General features: G+C 38.7%; 1 protein-coding gene across 2 annotated transcripts in view; it reads left to right on the top strand.

The window, feature by feature from the left end:
• Positions 1-23,185, top strand: part of chd1l (chromodomain helicase DNA binding protein 1-like) — a 91,825-nt gene that overhangs the window by 57,186 nt on the left and 11,454 nt on the right. The window contains exons 11-20 of one of the 2 annotated variants that reach the window (XM_039744964.1): positions 1,093-1,166; positions 1,334-1,444; positions 5,999-6,113; positions 11,592-11,745; positions 15,470-15,638; positions 16,115-16,260; positions 19,043-19,206; positions 20,290-20,501; positions 20,640-20,738; positions 21,278-21,348. In XM_039744964.1, the coding sequence (XP_039600898.1) occupies positions 1,093-1,166; positions 1,334-1,444; positions 5,999-6,113; positions 11,592-11,745; positions 15,470-15,638; positions 16,115-16,260; positions 19,043-19,206; positions 20,290-20,501; positions 20,640-20,738; positions 21,278-21,348 (1,315 nt within the window). The remainder of the gene's footprint in view (positions 1-1,092; positions 1,167-1,333; positions 1,445-5,998; positions 6,114-11,591; positions 11,746-15,469; positions 15,639-16,114; positions 16,261-19,042; positions 19,207-20,289; positions 20,502-20,639; positions 20,739-21,277; positions 21,349-23,185) is intronic. The other variant, XM_039744965.1, reaches the window with a different exon arrangement.

The raw sequence follows: 23,185 nt of genomic DNA on the forward strand, positions 1-23,185 counted from the left end.
ATTTCGTGCAGGTTTTTATAATAAAATAAATTAGTGATTCTTTTTATTTTTTTAGTTTTTGGATAATGCAGCTTATTATAATTCCCCTCATAAAAATGAAAAAAATTGTTCATGACTAAATTGCTACAGCAAAATTTAGCCACATGTTACAGACTAAAACTATTAAATAATTCTGTGTATGTATAGATAACAACAGTTTTTTGTAGACATGAAGAACGTAATTCTGCAGCCAAATAATAAAAAAGGGTCATTGAATATGTTTAGCCAGCAAATTATTCAGCAGAAGTGTGTCTAGAAATGCTACTGGGGTTCCTTCATACTTACAGCACCACACCTTTACATCTATCTCTCTCTCTCACTATCAGAACCAAGGTTCTTTTTCAAACAAATGTGTATATATTAGTTTATTGCAGACTCTAAATTCACACAGTGTAAGTAAGAATCATTGCATGCATGACTGTTTTCACTGATGGACTGGCACCCTGTACAAGATTGGTTCCAGACTGCTTTGAAGGGCTATATAGTAATTCACTCTGTAATGGAAAGGTGATTCATAAAATGTATGAAACAGTAGTTTTCCTTTGATCTTAAACTAGACACAAGTTTTTCTACAGTTAATAGAAAAATAGTTTATTTCTGCACATATACATATTGGCATTTATAAAAATCAGCTGGTGTAATTTTTAAAAGTTTGTTTAGCAGGTGTTTATTTTCTATCTTGAAGAAATCAATGAAAAATGTGAAATAAAGTTCACAAAAAAGGAAATTGCCACCATAATGATACATTTCATTACTGCAACTTTTTTTCATGTTACTTTTTTATTTTGCTAAATTTTTAGCTATTGTCAGTAAGATCACACCGATGCAGAACTGATTAAATGGATACTGCACTGTGTACATTATTTAGGACTTCACAGACTAGCTGAAGAGAACAAAGTCATAGAGCTGTCTTTGTATACAGGAAAGCTCAAGTACCTCAGTGGTTACACAGGTGCTACACAGGTCCAGAAAACAAATGGATACATGAATGAACTATATTTTCTGTCCAGTGAAAGGCACTTACTTGTGTTTTAAAATACTTTTTTTGCACAGTGGACATCGGGTTTTACTGTTTTCTCAAATGACACGTATGTTGGACATCCTGCAGGACTATATGGAATATCGAGGTAAAATGTTTACTTTGCATTTCCTAATATACTTTTGTAGTTACACTCCTTATTAAACATTTTGATTTGTCTACTGCATCTAAAGATAAAATCACGAAAAACTTGTATTTCCTAAAAGGAATTTTTTATATACAGTATATATTTTTATGCTCTCCTGCTCTCCTCAGATTACAGCTATGAGCGCTTAGATGGTTCGGTGAGGGGTGAGGAAAGGCACTTGGCCATTAAGAACTTCAGCAGTAAGGATGTTTTTGTGTTTCTTTTGAGCACCAAGGCAGGTAAGATTACTGCTTATTTTGTGAAGTTTATCATAAGGCTTTCATTTCTTTACAAAACCTAGTTTTAACTAAATATGACCCATCCAAACGACTTTGCCATTGAAACAAGAAAATGGCATGAAAGCTCAAACTGACGTGCATTAATTTAACTCGCTCTGCCTTGTAGTAGCTGAAAAAAAAACTATGAAATATAAACAAGCTCCTGGCTAAATGGAAACCTGTGATTTTGGTAAAAAGGAAAAATAACTGAACAATGCATACAATAAAACTTAGACGTATATAAACTTGATGTGTTTGAACACATATATGTGTGTGTGTGTGTATATATATATATATATATATATATATATATATATATATATATATATATATATAAAGCTCAAAAGAACACTTTTTAATCAGAGTATAGCATAAAGTCAATGAAACTTATGGAATATTAATCTGGTCAGTTAAGTAGCAGAGGGGGTTGTTAATCAGTTTAAGCTGCTGTGGTGTTAATGAAATTAACAATAGATGCACTAGAGGGGCAACAATGAGATGACCCCCAAAACAGGAATGGTTTAACAGGTGGAGGCCACTGACATTTTTCCCTCCATCTTTTCTGACTGTTTCTTCACTAGTTTTGCATTTGGCTACAGTCAGTGTCACTACTGGTAGCATGAGCCGATACCTGGACCCTACAGAGGTTGCACAGGTAGTCCAACTTCTCCAGGATGGCACATCAGTACGTGTCATTGCCAGAAGGTTTGCTGTGTCTCCTGCACAGTCTCAAGGGCATGGAGGAGATTCTAGGAGACAAGCAGTTACTCTAGGAGAGCTGGAGAGGGCCATAGAAGGTCCATAACCCATCAGCTGGACCAGTATCTGCTCCTTTGGGCAAGGAGGAACAGGATGAGCACTGCCAGAGCCCTACAAAATGACCTCCAGCAGGCCACTGGTGTGAATGTCTCTGACCAAACAACCAGAAAGACTTCATGAGGGTGACCCAAGAGCCCCATGTCCTCTAATGGGCCCTGAGCTCACTGCCCAGCAGCATGCAGCTCGATTGGCATTCGCCATAGAATACCAGAATTGGCAGATGCACCACTGGTGCCCTGTGCTTTTTACAGATGAAAGCAGGTTCACCCTGAGCACGTGACAGAAGTGAAAGGGTCTGGAGAAGCCATGGAGAACATTATGCTGCCTGTAACATCATTCAGCATGAGCAGTTTGGTGGTGGGTTAATGATTGTCTGGGGAGGCATATCCATGGAGGGTCACACAGACCGCTACAGGCTTGACAAAGGCACCTTGGCTGCCATTAGGTATCAGGATGAAATCCTTGGACCCATTGTCAGACCCTATGCTGGTACAGTGGCTCCTGGTGCACGACAATTCCTGGCCTCATGTGGTGAGAGTATGCAGGCAGTTCCTGGAGGATGAAGGAATTGATACCATTGAATGGCCACCACACTTTCCTGACCTAAATCCAATAGAACACCTCTGGGACATTATGTTTTGGTCCATCCAATGCCACCAGGTTGCACCTCAGACTGTCCAGGAGCTCAGTGATGCCCTGGTCCAGATCTGGGAGGAGATCCCCCACAACACCATCTTGTCGTCTCATTAGAAGCATGCACTGATGTTGTCAGGCATGTATACAAGAACACAGGGGCCATACAAAGTGCTGCGTACAATTTTAAGTTGCTGCAATTAAATCTTGGCAAAATGGACTAGCCTGCCACATAATTTTTTTCACTCTGATTTTTGGGGCGTCTTTGAATTCAGGGCTCTGTAGGTTGATCATTTTCATTTCCATCAAACAATGTGGCATCCTTTCGTCCCTAACACATTACCCAGTCTACAGGTATATCAGTATAGATATCCAGGAGGATTTCTTTTTCCCATTGAGATCTGATGTGTTTTCAAAGTGTTCCTTTAATTTTTTTGAGCAGTTTACAGTGGTGTGAAAAACTATTTGCCCCCTTCCTGATTTCTTATTCTTTTGCATGTTTGTCACACAAAATGTTTCTGATCATCAAACACATTTAACCATTAGTCAAATATAACACAAGTAAACACAAAATGCAGTTTTTAAATGATGGTTTTTATTATTTAGGGAGAAAAAAAAATCCAAACTTACATGGCCCTGTGTGAAAAAGTAATTGCCCCCTGAACCTAATAACTGGTTGGGCCACCCTTAGCAGCAATAACTGCAATCAAGCATTTGCGATAACTTGCAATGAGTCTTTTACAGCGCTCTGGAGGAATTTTGGCCCACTCATCTTTGCAGAATTGTTGTAATTCAGCTTTATTTGAGGGTTTTCTAGCATGAACCGCCTTTTTAAGGTCATGCCATAGCATCTCAATTGGATTCAGGTCAGGACTTTGACTAGGCCACTCCAAAGTATTCATTTTGTTTTCTTCAGCCATTCAGAGGTGGATTTGCTGGTGTGTTTTGGGTCATTGTCCTGTTGCAGCACCCAAGATCGCTTCAGCTTGAGTTGACGAACAGATGGCCGGACATTCTCCTTCAGGATTTTTTGGTAGACAGTAGAATTCATGGTTCCATCTATCACAGCAAGCCTTCCAGGTCCTGAAGCAGCAAAACAACCCCAGACCATCACACTACCACCACCATATTTTACTGTTGGTATGATGTTCTTTTCTGAAATGCTGTGTTCCTTTTACGCCAGATGTAACGGACATTTGCCTTCCAAAAGTTCAACTTTTGTCTCATCAGTCCACAAGGTATTTTCCCAAAAGTCTTGACAATCATTGAGATGTTTCTTAGCAAAATTGAGACGAGCCCTAATGTTCTTTTTGCTTAACAGTGGTTTGCGTCTTGGAAATCTGCCATGCAGGCCGTTTTTGACCAGTCTCTTTCTTATGGTGGAGTCGTGAACACTGACCTTAATTGAGGCAATGAGGCCTGCAGTTCTTTAGACGTTGTCCTGGGGTCTTTTGTGACCTCTCGGATGAGTCGTCTCTGCGCTCTTGGGGTAATTTTGGTCGGCCGGCCACTCCTGGGAAGGTTCACCACTGTTCCATGTTTTTGCCATTTGTGGATAATGGTTCTCACTGTGGTTCACTGGAGTCCCAAAGCTTTAGAAATGGCTTTATAACCTTTACCAGACTGATAGATCTCAATTACTTCTGTTCTCATTTGTTCCTGAATTTCTTTGGATCTTGGCATGATGTCTAGCTTTTGAGGTGCTTTTGGTCTACTTCTGTGTCAGGCAGCTCCTATTTAAGTGATTTCTTGATTGAAGCAGGTGTGGCAGTAATCAGGCCTGGGGGTGGCTACAGAAATTGAACTCGGGTGTGATACACCACAGTTAGGTTATTTTTTAACAAGGGGGCAATTACTTTTTCACACAGGGCCATGTAGGTTTGGATTTTTTTTCTCCCTAAATAATAAAAACCATCATTTAAAAACTGCATTTTGTGTTTACTTTTGTTATATTTGACTAAAGGTTAAATGTGTTTGATGATCATAAACATTTTGTGTGACAAACATGCAAAAGAATAAGAAATCAGGAAGGGGGCAAATAGTTTTTCACACCACTGTGTATATAGGTAGATTCATATCTGGTAGCATGGATCGTGGACTGTCTTAAAGATAGACCTCAGTATGTGTGTCTCGGGAACTGCAGGTCTGACATTGTGGTCAGCAACACAGGAGCGCCGCAGGGGACTGTACTTTCTCTGGTCCTGTTCAGCCTATGTACATCGGACTTCCAATACAACTCAGAGTCCTGCCACATGCAAAAGTTTGCAGGCAACACTACTATCGTGGGATGCATCAGGAGTGGGCAGGAGGAGGAGTATAGGAAACTAATCAAGGACTTTTTTAAATGGTGCGACTCAAACCACCTACAACTGAACACCAGCAAAACCAAGGAGCTTGTGGTGGATATTAGTAGGCCCAGGCCCCTCATGGACCCCGTGATCATCAGAGGTGACTGTGTGCAGAGGGTGCAGACCTATAAATACCTGGCATTGCAGCTGGATGATAAATTTGACTAGACTGCCAATACTGATGCTCTGTGTAAGAAAGGACAGAGCTGACTATACTTCCTTAGAAGGCTGGCGTCTTTCAACATCTGCAATAAGATGTTGCAGATGTTCTATCAGACAGTTGTGGCGAGCGCCCTCTTCTACATGGTGGTGTGCTGGGGAGGTAGCATAAAGAAGAGGGACGCCTCACACCTGGACAAACTTGTGAGGAAGGTAGGCTCTATTGTAGACACGGAGCTGGACAGTTTGACATCTGTGGCAGAGTGACGGGCACTGAGCAGGCTCCTGTCAATAATGGAAAATCCATTGCATCCACTGAACAGGATCATCTCCAGACAGAGGAACAGCTTCAGCGACAATGTGCTGTCACTGTCCTGCTTCACTGACAGACTGAGGAGATCGTTCCTCACCCACACTATGCGACTCTTCAATTCCACCCGGGGGGAGGGGAGGGGGGGTAAACGTTAATATTATACTATGTGAATTTCCCCTTGGGATTAACAAAGTACAGTATCTGTCTGGTATATATTTATATGCGGTTCGTTCTATTTTACAGGTGGAGTTGGCATGAATCTGACTGCTGCAGACACAGTGATATTTGTAGACAGTGACTTTAATCCTCAGAATGATCTACAAGCTGCTGCTCGAGCACACAGGATTGGTCAGAACAGGTATGACTGTATACATGTCTGTTTGTGTGTGCATTTGCACTGGTATATTAGGAAGAGGTGCCTGTTTATATAAAAAAAAAAAAAAGACCATATACACATGTAGTACCCCAGCTATTAGAAGCATTAACGTAATGTAACACTATGCAAACTTGAGTCCCGATGGCTGAGTGGCAGGTTTAGTCTAATGTGCTTTTTGACTTTATCCGTTCAGTTAGGAAGTGAAAATGAAATATCTCACTTACAGAATGAGTGGTTATTTTTAATTTATTGTACTCTACAAATGCCATGTTATTTTCAATATAATTGTAGCATTAAATATAAATGTTTGAAGATCTGAATTTATTTTAAAACTGTATAGTCTAACACTAAATGGTAGAAATGTGTTTTTTAGCTTAAGATATAGCCTACTTAAAACAGTACAAAATATCCTCTAAAGCCACCAGTAAGTTTTGTCATGTTGTTATTGATGTAAAATCTGATTAAGGTAACTTTTGTTTCAATATAAAGTATGTTACTTAAATTATCTAGCACAAACTAACATCTAAAATAAATTTGTAAATATAGTTAAAATTGTAATTTGTTTATCCTGTAATAGTCATTTTTACTTTGTAAAAGGTGCTATATAGGTGCCTGAACCAACACAGACTCACACAAAATAAGTTTTTATTTTCTTCACCTGTGGGGCATGTCTTCCCCGTGACTCCCACAGGCACAATACAGTCCCTAGTACACCAATAAAGCACTCAAAACACTGTTTTCCTCCACCACTCCTCCGTCAGGCTTTGTTCTCCTCCTCCTGACTCTGGCTGTTGAGTGGTGGTTGCTGGGCCCTTTTATAGTCAACCCGGAAGTGCTCTAGGTGGCTGATTGGCGAGTTCCGGCTGCACTTCCGGGTGTGGTGAATACGCTGCCCATACGGGCTCAGGAGTCCCAGCTGCAGCACCCCCTGGCAGTGCCTGCGGGACCCAACAGGGCTACACCCAAGTCCAATTCCCATGGAGCTCTGCAGGAAACGGAGGCACCACTCCAACTCGGGTTGGGTTCTTTGGGCGGCCATCTAGCATCTATGGGGGAGGTATTGCACCGTCCAGGGCTGCTCCCTATGAATACAGAGTGCAGGGGTGTCCCAGCCAGGCATGGACCCTGGCTGTCAGCCACGACTTTTAAAACATACTTAGTGCTTAGTTCTATAAAGGTGGTGTCAGTTTTTTCTGCATTAATTTTACACATTTATGTCAGTCATTCAGATTGCAATCATAGAAACTTTGTTTACTATATAAGAATTCAGCAGAAGTATCACCTAGTGCAGGGGTGGGCAAAGTCATTCCTGGGGGGCCGCAGTGGCTGCAGGTATTTGTTCCAACCCAATTGCTTACTAAGAAGCACTTATTGCTCTTGAAACACTTCTGCTTCATTTTAGTTATCTCTCTCATTAAGATTTTGAACCCTTATTGCTTATTTAAGTCTTAAACAGCTACATTCTCTGTTTTTTAATTGCTCCTTATAAACAACTAGCAAAATACCCGCGCTTCGCAGCGGAGAAGTAGTGTGCTAAAGAAGCAATGAAAAAGAAATGGAAACATTTTGAAAATAACGTAACATGATTGTCAATGTAATTGTTTTGTCACTGTTGTGAGTGATGAGTGTTGTTGTCATATATATATATTTACACACACACACATAAACATATACAGTATACATATCTATACATATACACATATATACATACATATATATATCTACATATATACACATACATATACATACACACATACATACATACACACACATATATACACACAAATACATATATATATATATACATACACACACACACATATATAAACATATATATACATATACATACATATCTACATATATACACACACAGCTATTTCAGTATCAGTGCAATACGCTGCTTGTTAAAATGGATAACTCCCGCTCTTACGTGCAAGTCTGCGTGGATATTATGAACTATCGTATTTGTTCAAGTTCTATTTAAATTTTAAATAGAAGGAATTTTTATTTAGTCGACAGAAATATCTTTGGTAGGAATGGTAAAAACAGACAGGAATATTATTCCTGAATAAATCAACTCAAACCTTAAACAACTTATAATATTTTGCTCTCCATAAAAATATATCCTGTCTAAATTATACAAGTTAGAAATAAAGTAAACATTAAAAGAACAAACATTCAAATTTCTTTACTCTTATGTAATTTTATATAAAAATAAACTTAGATTTTAAATATCCCAAAAGATTTTGCTCTCCATAAAAATATATCCTGTCAAAATTATACAAATTCAAATATGAACATGCTGCATAACAAAACCTGGAAATATAAATAAAATGTGTTCCTTTCAGCAATAACAAATCAAATCATTCAGTTGTCTTTGCTCATATGTCATTTTAGAGCTGGACGCCTGGCATCTTTTTTGGCAACAAGTTCGTTTATGTTTGGTGTGAGGTTCTGTGTTGTGGAGATTCTCAGGATGGATTGCAGGTGCTCATCAGTGAGGCGACTCCTGTGTGCTGTTTTGTTAGTCTTTATCACTGAGAAGAGCTTCTCACACAGATATGTGCTACCAAACATGCACAAGGTTCGAGCCGCATGTAGACGGACTTTTTTTGTTCTTCAAAGTCACCAAAGCGCCGTGCAAACTCAGTGCGCTCAGTTTATCAGCAAAGTGCGTATTTGGGAACACCGTAGTGACGACTTGGTTTAACATTACTTGGCAACAGGGAAAGTGGGAAAGTTGCACTGGTGCATTTGTGTCTCCCATAAAAGCAGCTTCACTTGAAATCACTTTGTGATTGTGCACGGGTAAAAACGTCCGCTGAAGTGTCAGATTCTTATTTAATTATTCTGCTTTCTGTATCTTCTGCATTGCATTCAGGTTACCCTGATGTTTTGTCTCATAGTGCCGTCTTAGATTAAATTCTGTAATTACAGCCACATTAGCTCCACAAATGAGACACACGGGTTCAGTAAACATATACTCAGCCTCCCATCGGTTTTAAAGGCTCTATTTTCAGAATCAACTTTTCTCTCAGCATCGCGTGAGCTAGCTTCGCAATAACTTGCAGCATCATAAGCTAGACTTGATTAACGGTAAGTGTTAGCAAGGCAGCTGAAGCGCTGCATTATGGGATCTGTAGTTTATTGTGTTACCAGCGCTTCATATACCTGGGCCATTAATAACAATAATACAGTATATAAAATGATCTCGGGGCGGATATAATTACGCCGGGCGGATGTGGCCCGTGGCCCTTGAGTTTGACAAATATGGACTAAATAGAACTTGAAAAGATATATTTTTGAAATGTGATCGCGCAATTCAGATAGAGTTGACGCCACTACAGCCTGCATCCTCCCTCGCTCTTACTTTTTACCGTTCATCTAATGAATACACTGAGTATGGCTTTACCAAAACAATCATTGATGGCGAATAAAGTATCCATTATTCGAGTATGTAGATCGGAATATATATATACATATATATATACCCGCGTATCGCAGCGGAGAAGTAGTGTGTTAAAAAAGCTAGAAAAAGGGAACATTTTAAAAATAACGTAACATGACTGTCAATATACAGTATTTGTTTTGTGAGTGTTACTGAGTGTTGCTGTCATCAAGGATTTGATTATCATTATTTCTTTCAATCAGGTTCGTATTTGTAGGATGTGTTGTGTTCAAGTTACATTCCGTGTTTGTCAATCGTTGTAAAGATGACAGGTTTCTTTCATCGATTCGTTTCTTACTGCATCAATAAACAGCTCGTCTTCTTCTTTATCTGAGACCTGACACACTGCATGCACGGGTTTTTTTACACTGTCTTCCTTTAGCGGGACATTGACTTTTTCCACCGTGTGCTTTGTTTCCGCAGTAGCTGGATTTATGAATATGCTTATCAGACGCTTCATATTTTTTGCTGCCTTTTCAATTGTGTAATTCGGTTTTTGTTCAGCGCTCTTTGGAACTGTTGCCTTTATCTGTGCACTCGTCAGTTCCGTGAGCCGCTCGGTGTACATGCATCGAAGGTTCCCAGCTGTGCTGGTGCCATCTCGTGCTATGTCCATGGCTGTATTTAATGTTACCTTAGTCCTGGCACTTAAAACTTTCTCTCACAGTTTCGCTGAGTTTGTGTCAAACACCACCCTGACCATCTCATCTTCCTCTCCATAAGCACAGTCCTTCACCCGTGAATATTTAGTGGGAGTTTGCTATTGGATTGCCGCTGACGGACGGCCTTATATGGGCAGGCACTAAATTACAAACGCCAGCGGCAGCCTGTCTAAGAACTTAATTTAAATTGTAGGTTTACATCGTGCTTTGTTTCCGAAGTAGCAGAACTCATGAACATGATTGTATATGTCAATCGCTTTCTTATTGTTTCGCTGCCTTCTCAATTATATAATGCATGTTTTCTTCAGCGCTTTTTGGAGGTCTTCCTGGTTTTCTATGTACTGCGTGATTACGTGGGAGGCGTGATGATGTCACACGAAACTCCGTCCCCACGGCGTTCAAGCTCATCTCCATTACAGTAAATGGAGAAAAACAGCTTCCATTTATGACCATTACGCGTAGAATTTCGATATAAAACCTGCCCAACTTTTGTAAGGAAGCTGTAAGGAATGAACCTGCCAAATTTCAGCCTTCCACCCACACGGGAAGTTGGAGAATTAGTGATGAGTGAGTGAGTGAGGGCTTTGCCTTTTATTAGTATAGATAAGATGCAAAAGAAAAAAAAAAGCAGCAGTTATCCATTTTTCTTGTTACCCTTTATACCTGTGTGTATTTATCGTGCACTATTTGGTTTAATTAAATACTTGGAAGGAAAGAGAAGAGAAAAAAGTGAAAGATTGAGAATTACTCATCCGTTTAACACTTCAAAGTATTTGGATGATATCCTTAGAATGGAAAAAAAAATCTATGATATGAGAATGACTTGACATAGCAGAGTTAAAGCACTAATAAGCCATGAAATGTAATTATTGACAAGGATTGTTTTGTAATTAAGCAACTGGGTTGGAACAAAAACCTGCGGCCACTGTGGCCCTCCCGGAATGACTTTGTCCACCCCTGACCTAGTGATATGCTGTACCCCTAAACAGTCAGAGGAATTAAGTAAATCCTCTAGGGAGATTCATTTTCGTTTTTAACTTTTTAAAGACATGACAGTCAAGGGAATTACTGAGCAGTGCTTATCAAAACAGTATTTACTTGTTGCAGGTTCAAGCAGGCAGGATGTCAAATGGTTAATTTCTTAAATTTTCATGAACCTGTGACAGCATTTTTATCTTGTGTAATATTTTAGCTTAAGACTAATGTAATTGAACTTAAAATTAGGCCAATAGCATATCTTTAAAGACATGCCTTCTTGTTATTATAGTGTTACTAAAGATGAAAGCACTCAACAGTCTTCTAAGTCATTGTTATAATACATTTTTCTTTTTACTGTTGTACAATCTGCAGGCCTGTAAAGATAATTCGCCTCATTGGTAGAGATACTGTGGAGGAAATAGTGTACAGACGTGCTACATCAAAGTTGAAGCTGACCAACACTGTCATAGAAAGTGGACAGTTTTCTTTGCGGGATTCATCTCTTTCGGTGTTGGAGGATGTGCAGGTAATAGCTGAGGGGCCAGGTCTGGTAAAAGCCAGTTGATATAGAATAGAATCACATTCTGTTGTTTGCTTTCAATTAATGTTTTATTCTTGGGTAAGCATTGAAAGACAGCTCAGTGATTGTTTTGCCCAAATAATAACATCTAAAAGGTATTCAACATCCCCATACCTAACAATTTAAAAATATACAACCTGGAAATGGGTAGTGGCAACTTTTGTTTAGCAAACTAGCCTAATGGCAAATCAGTTTCCCTCAGAAGATTCTAAGTTCTTTGTAGCTTACACTTGCCAAGTTGTGAAAAAAGTGACATAGGGATGTTGACCCATGCCTGTTTCATTGTTTTGTTAGGGTTGCAGATTAACTCGTAATGCAAATAAGCAATCAGCTGGACAGAGAAACGGTGACTAAGCAGGTCACTACAGTAAATTAAAGTAAATACATGATTATGTTCCCAGACCCATTCCAGGACTTTCCTAGACTTTTGGCATGAAATATAGTATCCTGTTAAAAAGGACATCATGTGCATGATAGACAACAATGTTAAAATACATTGTGACAATTGAATCTCAGTGGCTGTTCCTCAGTCTTGTAATCTACCTTTGGCCCCATTTCTCAAGGTTTGATTTTGATCACTGTGCTATTGTTGGGTGATGACCCATTCTTGATACGTACTCAATATTAATATCATACATGCAAAGATCTGCTAGTGCATTCATTACCCACTGTCATGATACTTTCAAAGCGGGTTTAGTCTTATTCCTTTTTTATTTCACATACTGCATGCATTGGTACATGTCCAAGTTAATCTAGGTTGTATTATATGCACTGATGCTTTCATTGCCTGTCCACTTAATTGCATTAGAAATATTGATTCCCTGGTGGCCCACATACCCAGTCATGCTAAGTCTGCAAGAGCTGAGTGGAGCTGTGTAAAAGATAGAAGTCATATGCAGTGCCACCTAGATAACAGTCAAAACTGAGACAGATTCAAATGATCTAGATTGTGGAAATCAAAAGATTGAACAGAGTATGTAACTTCTCTGGTGGAGAACAGAGATGGAACTTGTGCAGGATATAGTCAGAATTCCCTCCATGCACAGTAATGACTCTAAATCTAGACTTCTTGGTCAATAACTGAAAGTGTGGCCACTTTTCTGCTTTGGAGTTGCCTCTGGGTCATGCCTCAGGTTGGTGTGGCCATACAATTAAAGCTTCTAGCTTGATGCTGTACAGAGGAGTTTGATTCTGTGGATATGGCTGTTGCCTCGTTATGAATTTGAGTTGCAGGGAGTAAAACTTTTGCTTTTGTTTACATGTAAGCACCAAACAGCTGTTCAGAATACACTGCCTGTGTAGAGACTTTGGATTTAGTCTTCAAATGTGTAGCAAGGAATACTTAGAGAAATGTGATTAACAGGAATGTAATTGGTATTGTCAATGGATTTCTTTGTTAGTCATAAAATGTCAAACATTTAATGCCATGTTTGAACACAAGGATGATCAAAATGGTACATGGCGTGAGAGTACCTTGGTCCACAGCTCAGTGATCAAATTTGTAGTCTTCTCAGCTGTAAGGCCATATATTCATGACACTTAAATGAAAGGAGCTGATGAACTGTGAACTGATTACCAGTGTTTGAAGAGTTGGTCCAGGTGGATGGGCAGCCTTGACATAGAGGACCCAAACTGGTATGGAGAGTATACTGGGAAAGATTCACAGCTTTCTAAGTTTTGTGACAGTTCAACTTTCAACTCTGGAAGACCTTGTTAGTCATTTTGTGAGAGTTCACATAGTTTCTGAATGGACAGTTTTCAAAATATAAATAGTAGAGTCACCTGCAAGTAGCTGTGTGTAGAAGGTTACTTGTCAGATTGGCAACCCTAGTATACATTGGTAAACACCAGCAGTAAAGGAAGCTGTTAAGTTGTAGAAAGAGGCCTTCACTACAATGCTAGAAGAAGAGTCAACAGATGAAAAGGCATCAGCTACATCAGTGGCCAAAGCAAAAGATAGTATGTGAGTGAAATTTGGAGAACCCACATTGAACGTGTTTCAGAAAGCATTTAAGAGTTTGTGCACACTTTGAAAATTTGTGAAGAGTACTCTGAAATTTGCCAAGAATTTAATCAGCAAGCGTAGAGAATACTGGCCTCAGCAGCGAATATTCTTTAGGAATGGAAAGAGCATTTTGAGGACTGCATAAACCCAGTGGACAACATCCTCCTTATATGGGAAAGTATCAAAGGTATTGTTTGGGCATTGGGTTTATCAATCTGGAGGTCACATTTTTGGTGCTAGGTGACCATTTAATGGATGAACACAAGCAAGGGTACCCCCAAAGAGCCATTCTCTTTACCCCCTTTTCTCCATATATCTCTTTCACACCAGGGCTTCCTTGGATGTAGATGATATCAAGACTAATATGGTCACCCTGTACAAATATAAAAAGGTTTTTGGTGAATCATTTTTTCACCATAAGACATTCAGTACCACTTGGCTTTAAAAAAAAAAGATTTCAGCATGCTTCACCACAATATCACTGAGGAAAAACGAGCAGAAGACAATCACAAACAAGTTTGGAGCAATGAAGAACTTAATTAGATGCTATAACAGTAAGACTTGTGTATCAAAATGCTAAGCTGAATCTCTTAAATTCCAAATTAACAGTGTTTTCAGTTTCTCCTGGTTATTGGAAGATGCCATAGAGTATACACTCCTAATGCAATTCTTAATGTCCAAGTTATATAATGAGGTTTTTAATTATGCCTTGGGAGGTCTGTGTCTGTTTGCCTTTTTTGTACAGTCTGCTGTGGGAGATTCCTGCCATCCTAATGGGTCAACTTTTGGGAGATGGATACTACAAAGCTTTTCCCCAGTGATGTACACATTGAACAATGCCTGATCAAAGCTTAAGTAATAACAAGGCAATGACTACACTGTTAGTTTTCTGTGTCCATAATGCCCCATATGTCTCCAAACGTAAGAGAAAAAGCCATTAGCATGCTGTAGGGAGGTGTGTCATTTATCCATATTACCAGGCACTTATGATTAATCCTGTCCAGGTAAGATTTCAGCCTACTGGCTGCACAGATCGCCATCCAATATCTGGTTGCCCTTAAGTGACCTCAACAGAGCAGGATTAATACAGTGGACTGGATCATCAGTGAGATTGTTTCAAATATGTCACCCATACTGCGTTGAAACTTGTGGCAGACACAACACATGTATCAGTTTCAGGTCAGTGAGAAATAAACAGGCTTCTGGCCTTAGAGCAAGGCAGCTTGTCAGAGGCCATCTGTTCTCACTCTACACAACCTGGCCACTACAGCAGGACAATTCTGGGACACAGACAATCTAATTGCACTTTCTACTTGAATGAATTGAGGATTGCCATCTTCTCAGGCACAGCTGCTTTTGCATTATCTGAACAGATTAGCTTTGGGTTATGAATGAAGTTACATAAAATTCTTTCTGTGTGAAGACCCTGGCATGTTCAAATCTTGACTATCATGGAAGATATTCAAACTTCACACAGAATGTGACATGATATTGTGGTGCAGTACATTTGCAGTGTGTGGTTTCAAAACTTTGTACCACTGGAATACAGCTGGGTTAGTCAGTTTTAGCAGTACAGTCACTTTTAATCAATGAGCATGTGTTTACACTTTTTTTCTCCTATTTCTTTTCCTCTTTCATTTTTTTCTTGAATGATGTGTTGCACAGTTAAGTGAGATTTTAAAGTTTGGAGTGGATAAGCTTTTGGCAACTGAAGAAAGCACCATCCAGGATGCAGACCTTGAAATGATCCTGGGCAAAAGCGAGAAAGGCATGTGGGCTTCAGATGTTTCCCCCACTGTCCCTGAAGCAGAAGGCTGTAAACCAGAAGACCAGAGTAGGTTCTTCTGTTCTTTTTCCAGTACACAATGATTTATATTTTATTTTTTGTGTTTATCTTTAGAAAGAAAGACACTATCTTATTTTTGTGTTTATGTTACACAGTCAGGCAGGTATCTAAAACCTTATGATCATGTGAAACATAAAATACAGTCATTTGGTAATATTTGAAGGCTAAATCTGCAAGAACTCATCCTGTCATCCTGAAGGAAGCTAGAGTTGCTTCTTACAATATTATGTTAGACTTAAGGTAGTGAGTGATATTTTGAGGCTAAGAAGGATTTAGGTAACAAGTACAGTTCCAACAGTTGATCCCTTATGTCACTTTTACCAGGTTTGTTTAATTTTATGAGTCTTTAAGCTGCTCTGTGACAAGGATGGTACTTACTGTGAAAGTGTTTGGTGCATTTGCAGATATCATATCTCTTCGTAACAACCCCACATTCCTTTAAAAATGCTTTATTTATCCTACAGCCCACATGTATTTGTATGAAGGCAAGGATTACTCAAAAGACCCAAGTCCACAGGACAGAAAAGCCTTTGATCAACTAGTGGAGCTGAAACGGGCCCTTCTTGATGCCACAGGGCAGGGAGGAAGAGCACTTCGCAACAAGTCCAGTGTGAGCATTTAACTTGCAGCCACTATTTTGGAGCTTAATACCCCAAAATAAGGAAAGCCTAATTTGTTTTTATCATACCACTTACATTGCATTTTCAGTAATATTGTCTTTAAAATCAGGAATTTCAATTTGTTTGCCTATTAAACAGTGTTTGGTTTATATTCTCTGCATACAGTACATCTTCCCACTTTTATAACAAGTAACACTTTGGGGACCAATGTCTAGTCAATGAATTCTTTCCTGTACAGTTCATTGTACACCTTGAAGCTTTTGCCTACAGGTCCTCAGTTTTTTTTTTATGATGTAACACTGTCTGAATGTTAAAGCCTCATCCCATAAACTAGTTGGCGTTGTAATGAACTAATGTGTGGTATTGTTGGCCATGACAGCTCATACCAGTAGCTGTTGTTTAAAACAGGCAGTAGAAACTCTGCTGTAACCTTTAATTTTGTATTTTTGCACTGAATACATATTTGGGAATGTGGATGGAAGACCAGAGATAGGGAAAACATTCAGGCACACATTGAATAGGCATCAGGTCTATGAGTCAGCAACACTAACCAACATGCCACTGTGTCTGCACAAAAATAATGTATATGATAAGAATTTGTATTTATAGTATATGATGCAACATATTAATAATCAACACTTGAAAAATGTGGCAAGAGGAAAGATCACTTTTATTCTTTTATTTGTTGTTTCAAAGTGCTGTAACTTTGTAACCCAGTACTGAGTCTTTGGTCCAGTATTATTGAACTTTTCATTTGGCATTCAGATTTTTTATATTCACTCTTCCTCCTTTTTAGAACTTGACAGTTGCCAGTGCATTGCTGACCTGATCCAATTTTTGGGTTGAGTTTCAATGGTGATTCATAACAATAAGGAAAAACACACAAAGTTGAACATTTTACATGTTCCTTGACTTATTCACATTTACTGGGTAGCATTATGGGTGTAGGGTGTGGAAGAATAATTTTAGGGTAACATAGCATTCACCTTAAAGAAATAGAATAAAGGGTTAATAAATGTCAGAAACCTGTTCAGGCACACCAGGAAACCAGATAAAGGTCAAGTGAACAACAAAATGTACACTGAAATACAAGAATTGGTTTAGGAACAATACTGACATGGTCAAATAAATAATGTACCAGAAGATAGGCTGATGTAATATATAAAATATACTGAAGGATGACTAAGAAATTAGCAGATGTCCTATAAAAAACAAGAATGAACCGTTGTTATATGCACAGAAATTTCAAGGGTGATGGCGCAAGTCAAAGGTATAAAAAGAACCAGAATATAATATAACATACTTTTATTTTATATAAATCATTTGGGTGTATACCAATGAACCAACCAGAGTAAAATGTATGCATTGATTGACACTCTATGTAAATTCAAAAGTTTATAAAATTAACCTGTATTCTTTGCTTTTTTGACCATGCTGTAAGAGACTGCTTTTTGCTGAGGACAAATTAAAAGATACAATGAACAGCTTTTCTCCTGCCTGATAAATGATTTGGCTTGTTTACAGGATGTTTCTTTCTTTAATAAGATGTTAAATTTCAACCACAAGGGTCATTATTGTCGCATGTCCAGAGTACAGTGAAATGCTTAACTTGCATGTGCTAATCAACATGCAACATGTTGCTAATCTCTGCCACTGTGATCAGATTACCTCAAAACTTCTGTCTTCCTTAACCGAAAAATCTCACAACATACTGTATAGCATGTTTTCAATTTCTCCATTATACTCACTATTGACAAATTTGCAACAGAAGTTAAAGTAGGATTAATATCTGAATCATATTGTAATTATGTTGACATACATTAATTAAGCATAATTCATATTTATAATATACAAATCACTTTTTGTTGCAGTGTTAGACCATGGTACTTAAAATGCACATGTTTTGTCTTTCTTTGCTAAACATTTAAGGTTCAGGTTTTCAACAGTGGACGGGCTTGTTAGTGTCTGTGAAAAAAAACAATTACAACCTCCTCCCACTTTTTAGCGATACCATAGGTACAAATATGCAAATGTCAAGGTAAACTCGTTGCCCTTCCATTTGTTTGCTTTAACATAAACATAAAAATATTTTTCATCCAAAATGTTTTGAGACTTCAGTTCTAATATCAGTGAATTGATTTTTTTACGTAATTGGCCACTTAAATACTAATCTAAAACAGACCATGCTAGATTTTATTAGGGCATAACTTCAAAATTAAAAACTGAAATGTGGGGAATTCATGGAAATTGATTATTAATATATGTCCCTAACAATTGGCTTGTGGTTGTCATAACTTGTAGCTTAAATTAAAAGCTGATAATTACTAAATGCTATGACAGTATCATATCCACCTCAATTCCAAATGAAGATGTAGATTTTAAGGTAATGGAGATCAGAGCCTGTCCTGGCAGAATCTGAGCCCCGAACACCAGACACAACTCAACCAAACACAATTTTTGGTACAATAAAACGTAGTTTAATGTGTAATAAGTTATTTATTGGGTTCATTCACTCCAGCACAATAGCAACACAACTGATCATCCAATTCTCCTTCTAAAATGTTAATATGGTGTTAATTTTATTTTCCTAACACCAGAATAGCTATTACAAATAGAAAAGTGGTTCAGAACCAGACTGAAGCCTGACAATGAGAAGCATGTTCAGTGCTCTTTAGCTTCCTGCTCCCTCAAGAGCTATTTACCAAGGAGAAAAAACTGTCTCAAATATCTGTGTTCCATCACATTTTTACATTTTGTTTTTAATTTCTCCAGATTCTTCTTAGTGGAGATGTAAATGTCCAGACACGTCGCAAGAGAATTCTTTCTCCAGAGGAGCTTGAAGAAAGGCGCAAAAAGCGTCAGGAAGCTGCAGCAAAAAGGGCAAAACTTTTGAATGAAAAGAAATTGAAGCAAGAGGAGGCAAAGCTGAAGAAAAAGTGAGACAATTATGCTTTTTTATTGTTGTTGCTGAGGCGAAACATTCAATTTACATATAACATACTTTTTTTTGCTGTTGTTTTGATGCACTTGCAAAGTCCAAATATTTTGTGTACTGTATGATGGGGTGGTGGTTGGAGCTAGTAAGATGTAAAAAAGCAGAGTAATGTGGATAGAACAATATTTGTTTGGTCCATCACATTTCCACCAAGCTATCTTCCCAGAATAACATAGATTTTAACAATGAAAAGTATTTCAGTTGTCACAGACTTTAAAAGCTTTCCAAGATGCTGCAAGTGAGGAAGCTGAATTACTACAGCTTATTAGCTTATTTAGTCAGTAGGTTGGCAGCATTAAAGAGACAAGGGAAGGGGATTAGAAAATGTTTGTAACTACAGGGTATGGAATTGTTGTGGTTAAAAAGGAAATAAAAAACAGAGTGCCACACACAGATGGGCATACTGCTTTGCTGTCTTTTGTGATATTGAATATACTTTTGTGTTAAAAGCTACTAAGGTTGGGGAAACAGAAAGTCATTTATTGTTCAGCTATTCCCAGAAGCTCAAGAATAAGGAGATGAACATGAAGCAAAAGGTCTGGTAGCATTTAATTGTCAGCCTTTAGAAAACTGCTTAGTAGTATCTTCTAAAACCTACATTTGCATTTTGAGACATTCTTCATTTGTGCACATTGAAGCCTCCCTTGCCACTGTATTTGTGCCATATAAAGGAACATCCAGGAGATGAGCATAGTTAAAATAGTGGAAGAGTAGTGTTGAAAGAAACATGGCAGGACATATTACAGCTTTTACTGGGGAGGACTGCTGTGGTGTTCTGCCATCTCAATTGAAAAGGCTTACACTTTATTGGGTTTAAAATACTAGGTGCTTTTCTCACCTCAGAATAATATAGAGGTTGGCACTGACAGATAGGGTGTGAGGCTCCAATTAATTGTGAGGGTGCTTAATCCATTTTCCTTCCATATTATGCTACTCTAAAAATACTCACACTGCCTTTCCTATTGTCTAGGCTCAGTGTAGGGTGGGATAAATGTACTTAATAGTCTTCTGTTTTCCTGCTTAGGCTTGCATGGTGGGAATCATGTGGCTATATCTCCACATGCTTGCAGTCAGAAGACAGTGAAGAAGAGTCAGTAGATGAGGAGAGCAGTGATGTCGATCTGAGTCTGGGGTTAGAACTGGATGAACCTGATCTAATGACCATACACTACGTCATGGGAGATGTCACTCACCCCCAGGCCTCCAAAGAGGATGCCATAATTGTGCACTGTGTTGGTACAGCCCATCTTTTCTTTAATATATTATACAGATGAATGGTGTGCTTTGATATGGCAGCCACTTGTAGATACTGAGACTCTTTGGGGCTGTGTGTAATACAGATCTAACTGTCAGTTTCTTTCTAAACCTTGCAAGATGATTCTGGACACTGGGGCCGTGGTGGTCTTTTCACAGCACTGGAGATGCGCTCTGACCAACCTAGAAAGCACTATGAACTGGCAGGAGAAATGAAAGGTATAGTTTCTGAATCTGCACAAGAACTGAATATCATGTTTGAGAATGCAGCACTCACTGTTTTATCATGACTTGTTTGGGGTTTTTTTATACTCCTTAAAAGGAAGTGATTTTTAATGCAACAGCCTTCTGCATCGGCCAGCTTCTTGTACCTGTATCCGAAAAAACAAATTCTTAATGGTATAAGCACTTTCTGTCCATCCAGTATTCCAAAAGCGTTCATGAAGCAAATTCTCCTGTTTTTTTACATTCCAATTCAGAAGTGCTTTTGAAGTAAGTGTCCCAATATTCATAAAGTAAAGGTGTCACATCTACCATAAGAAATGAAAAATGCAAGTACATCTTGTCACTAGATGTGGAAAGTACAGGCATGGTTAAGTGCCCATGTCATGCCTTCAGTACTGTCCAATCCACCTGTCTAGTTATGTTTCTTCTTTGTACTGTAGTTGTAGCTGTACAATTATTCTCTGGTTGTCTGTGCATTGTGTTCATTTGAAGCTGGTAAGGCCTCACTTAACTTTTTTTGCTTTTAATTGTAGACCTTCGACTTGGAAGTGTGTTACTGTTTCCTATTGATGAGAAAGAGTGCCGTGATACTGGACAGGATCAGGTAGGTTTACTGTGCTGTGAATGTTAAGAGAATAATACATATGGTTAGATCACTTGCCCTCCACATCCCCTCATGTCATATCTGGCAGGCAGTGTGACGTAGTGGTTAAGGATTTGGAATTTAAACCCTGATTATGTTGGTACAGATCCCAAATCTCTTGAATTTTGTAAGTCACCATGGATAAAGACAACATCCAAATAATAATAATAATCAGACTCTGGGTCTTAACATTCTTAGTCCCTTCTTCTCTTTATACCCACTTTAATCATTCTCTTTATGAGATTTTTAGTCTTTGTTTAATATAGCCTGTTTCTTGGAGAACTTCAGACTCACAATACTTTGTATTTTCTCTGCAGTATTACCATCACTAATCCACTCTTTTTACTGATCATTAACATTTATTTAAATTCTGACAAGACTGACTGTTTAAAAAGACACAAATAAAACATACAGTATCTAAGAAAGTAATTTTTAACTGTGATAAAGACTATAGGTAGCAATCAGAAACAGAGGCAATTTTTGCAAGATAGAAAGGTTTTGTACTATGAAACAAACAGCAGAAAAATTCCTTGAAGGATATATTTCCAAAGCAATTAATTAAATAATAACAACTATATAGTGCTTTTCTTGCTACTGAGAACACTACATAGATAGTGGGGAGCTACTTCAACCACCACCAATGTGCATTATCCACCTGGATGATATGAAGATAGCTCTTATTGCGGCAGTGTGCTCATCACACACTGATAAGTACTGAAGGGGAGAGAGAAAAAGAGAGATGGTTACAGACAGGGAGCGATTTGGAGTCCACAATGGCTGATTCCATATATTCTTCTTTTCAGAAGGAGACAGATTCTTCTCAAAATCTCCTATATTTAACTAGTTATCAAAAGCTATTGAGCTATTCAGTTTTGAGAATCAAAATGTCGTCTACCATTGGTCAGCAGTAAGTATAGAAAATTAGAAGCATATTCTATAGAAATAGTGGATGTACATAAATATCAGGATTCCAAAAATAACCTTTTGTTGTTCTAGTGACTGTAACCCCATTTAACAGTCATTATCTGTTTTCTCGGTTTGTTCCGGTTGGTCATTTGCCCTCCACATTCACTTCATCCACTTTCTTTAGCCTTGTGTATTCTTAGGATTAAGACCTTTTAGTTTCATATTGTTTTCCCAGCATTTACATTTACATCATGTTTAGCCTCCCTTGTCTTCATCTTCTCTACTTCTGTTGCAATGTTCCCACAGTTCATCTCTTTACTCACTCATTCTATGAATTTCTCTCCAAATGCCAAAAAAACCACCTCAGCCTGGTTCTGTTTGCAATATGACTCATCACTTCCATTCCAGTCTCTTAATTTTGCATATTTCTCAGACTCATTCAATATATCATACACATGACCTTTTCAAGTTCCACCTTCGTCAGACAGATTTTTCACCCATATGCCATCCAGCAACTAACACCATCCATCCATCCTCTTCCGCTTATCCGGGGTCGGGTCGCGGGGGCAGCAGCTTAAATAGAGAGGCCCAGACTTCCCTCTCCCTGGCCACTTCTTCCAGCTCTTCCGGGAGAATCCCAAGGCGTTCCCTGGCCAGCCGGGAGACATAGTCCCTCCAGCTTGTCCTGGGTCTTCCCTGGAGCTTCCTCCCGGTTGGACGTGCCTGGAACACCTCACCAGGGAGGCATCCTGATTAGATGCCCGAGCCACCTCATCTGACTCCTCTCGTTGCAGAGGAGTAGCGGCTCTACTCTGAGCCCTTCCCGGATGACTGAGCTTCTCACCCTATCTTTAAGGGAAAGCCCAGACACCCTGCGGAGGAAACTCATTTC

The sequence above is a fragment of the Polypterus senegalus genome, chromosome 2 (genome assembly GCF_016835505.1).
Source record: "Polypterus senegalus isolate Bchr_013 chromosome 2, ASM1683550v1, whole genome shotgun sequence".
Lineage (NCBI taxonomy): Eukaryota > Metazoa > Chordata > Cladistia > Polypteriformes > Polypteridae > Polypterus > Polypterus senegalus.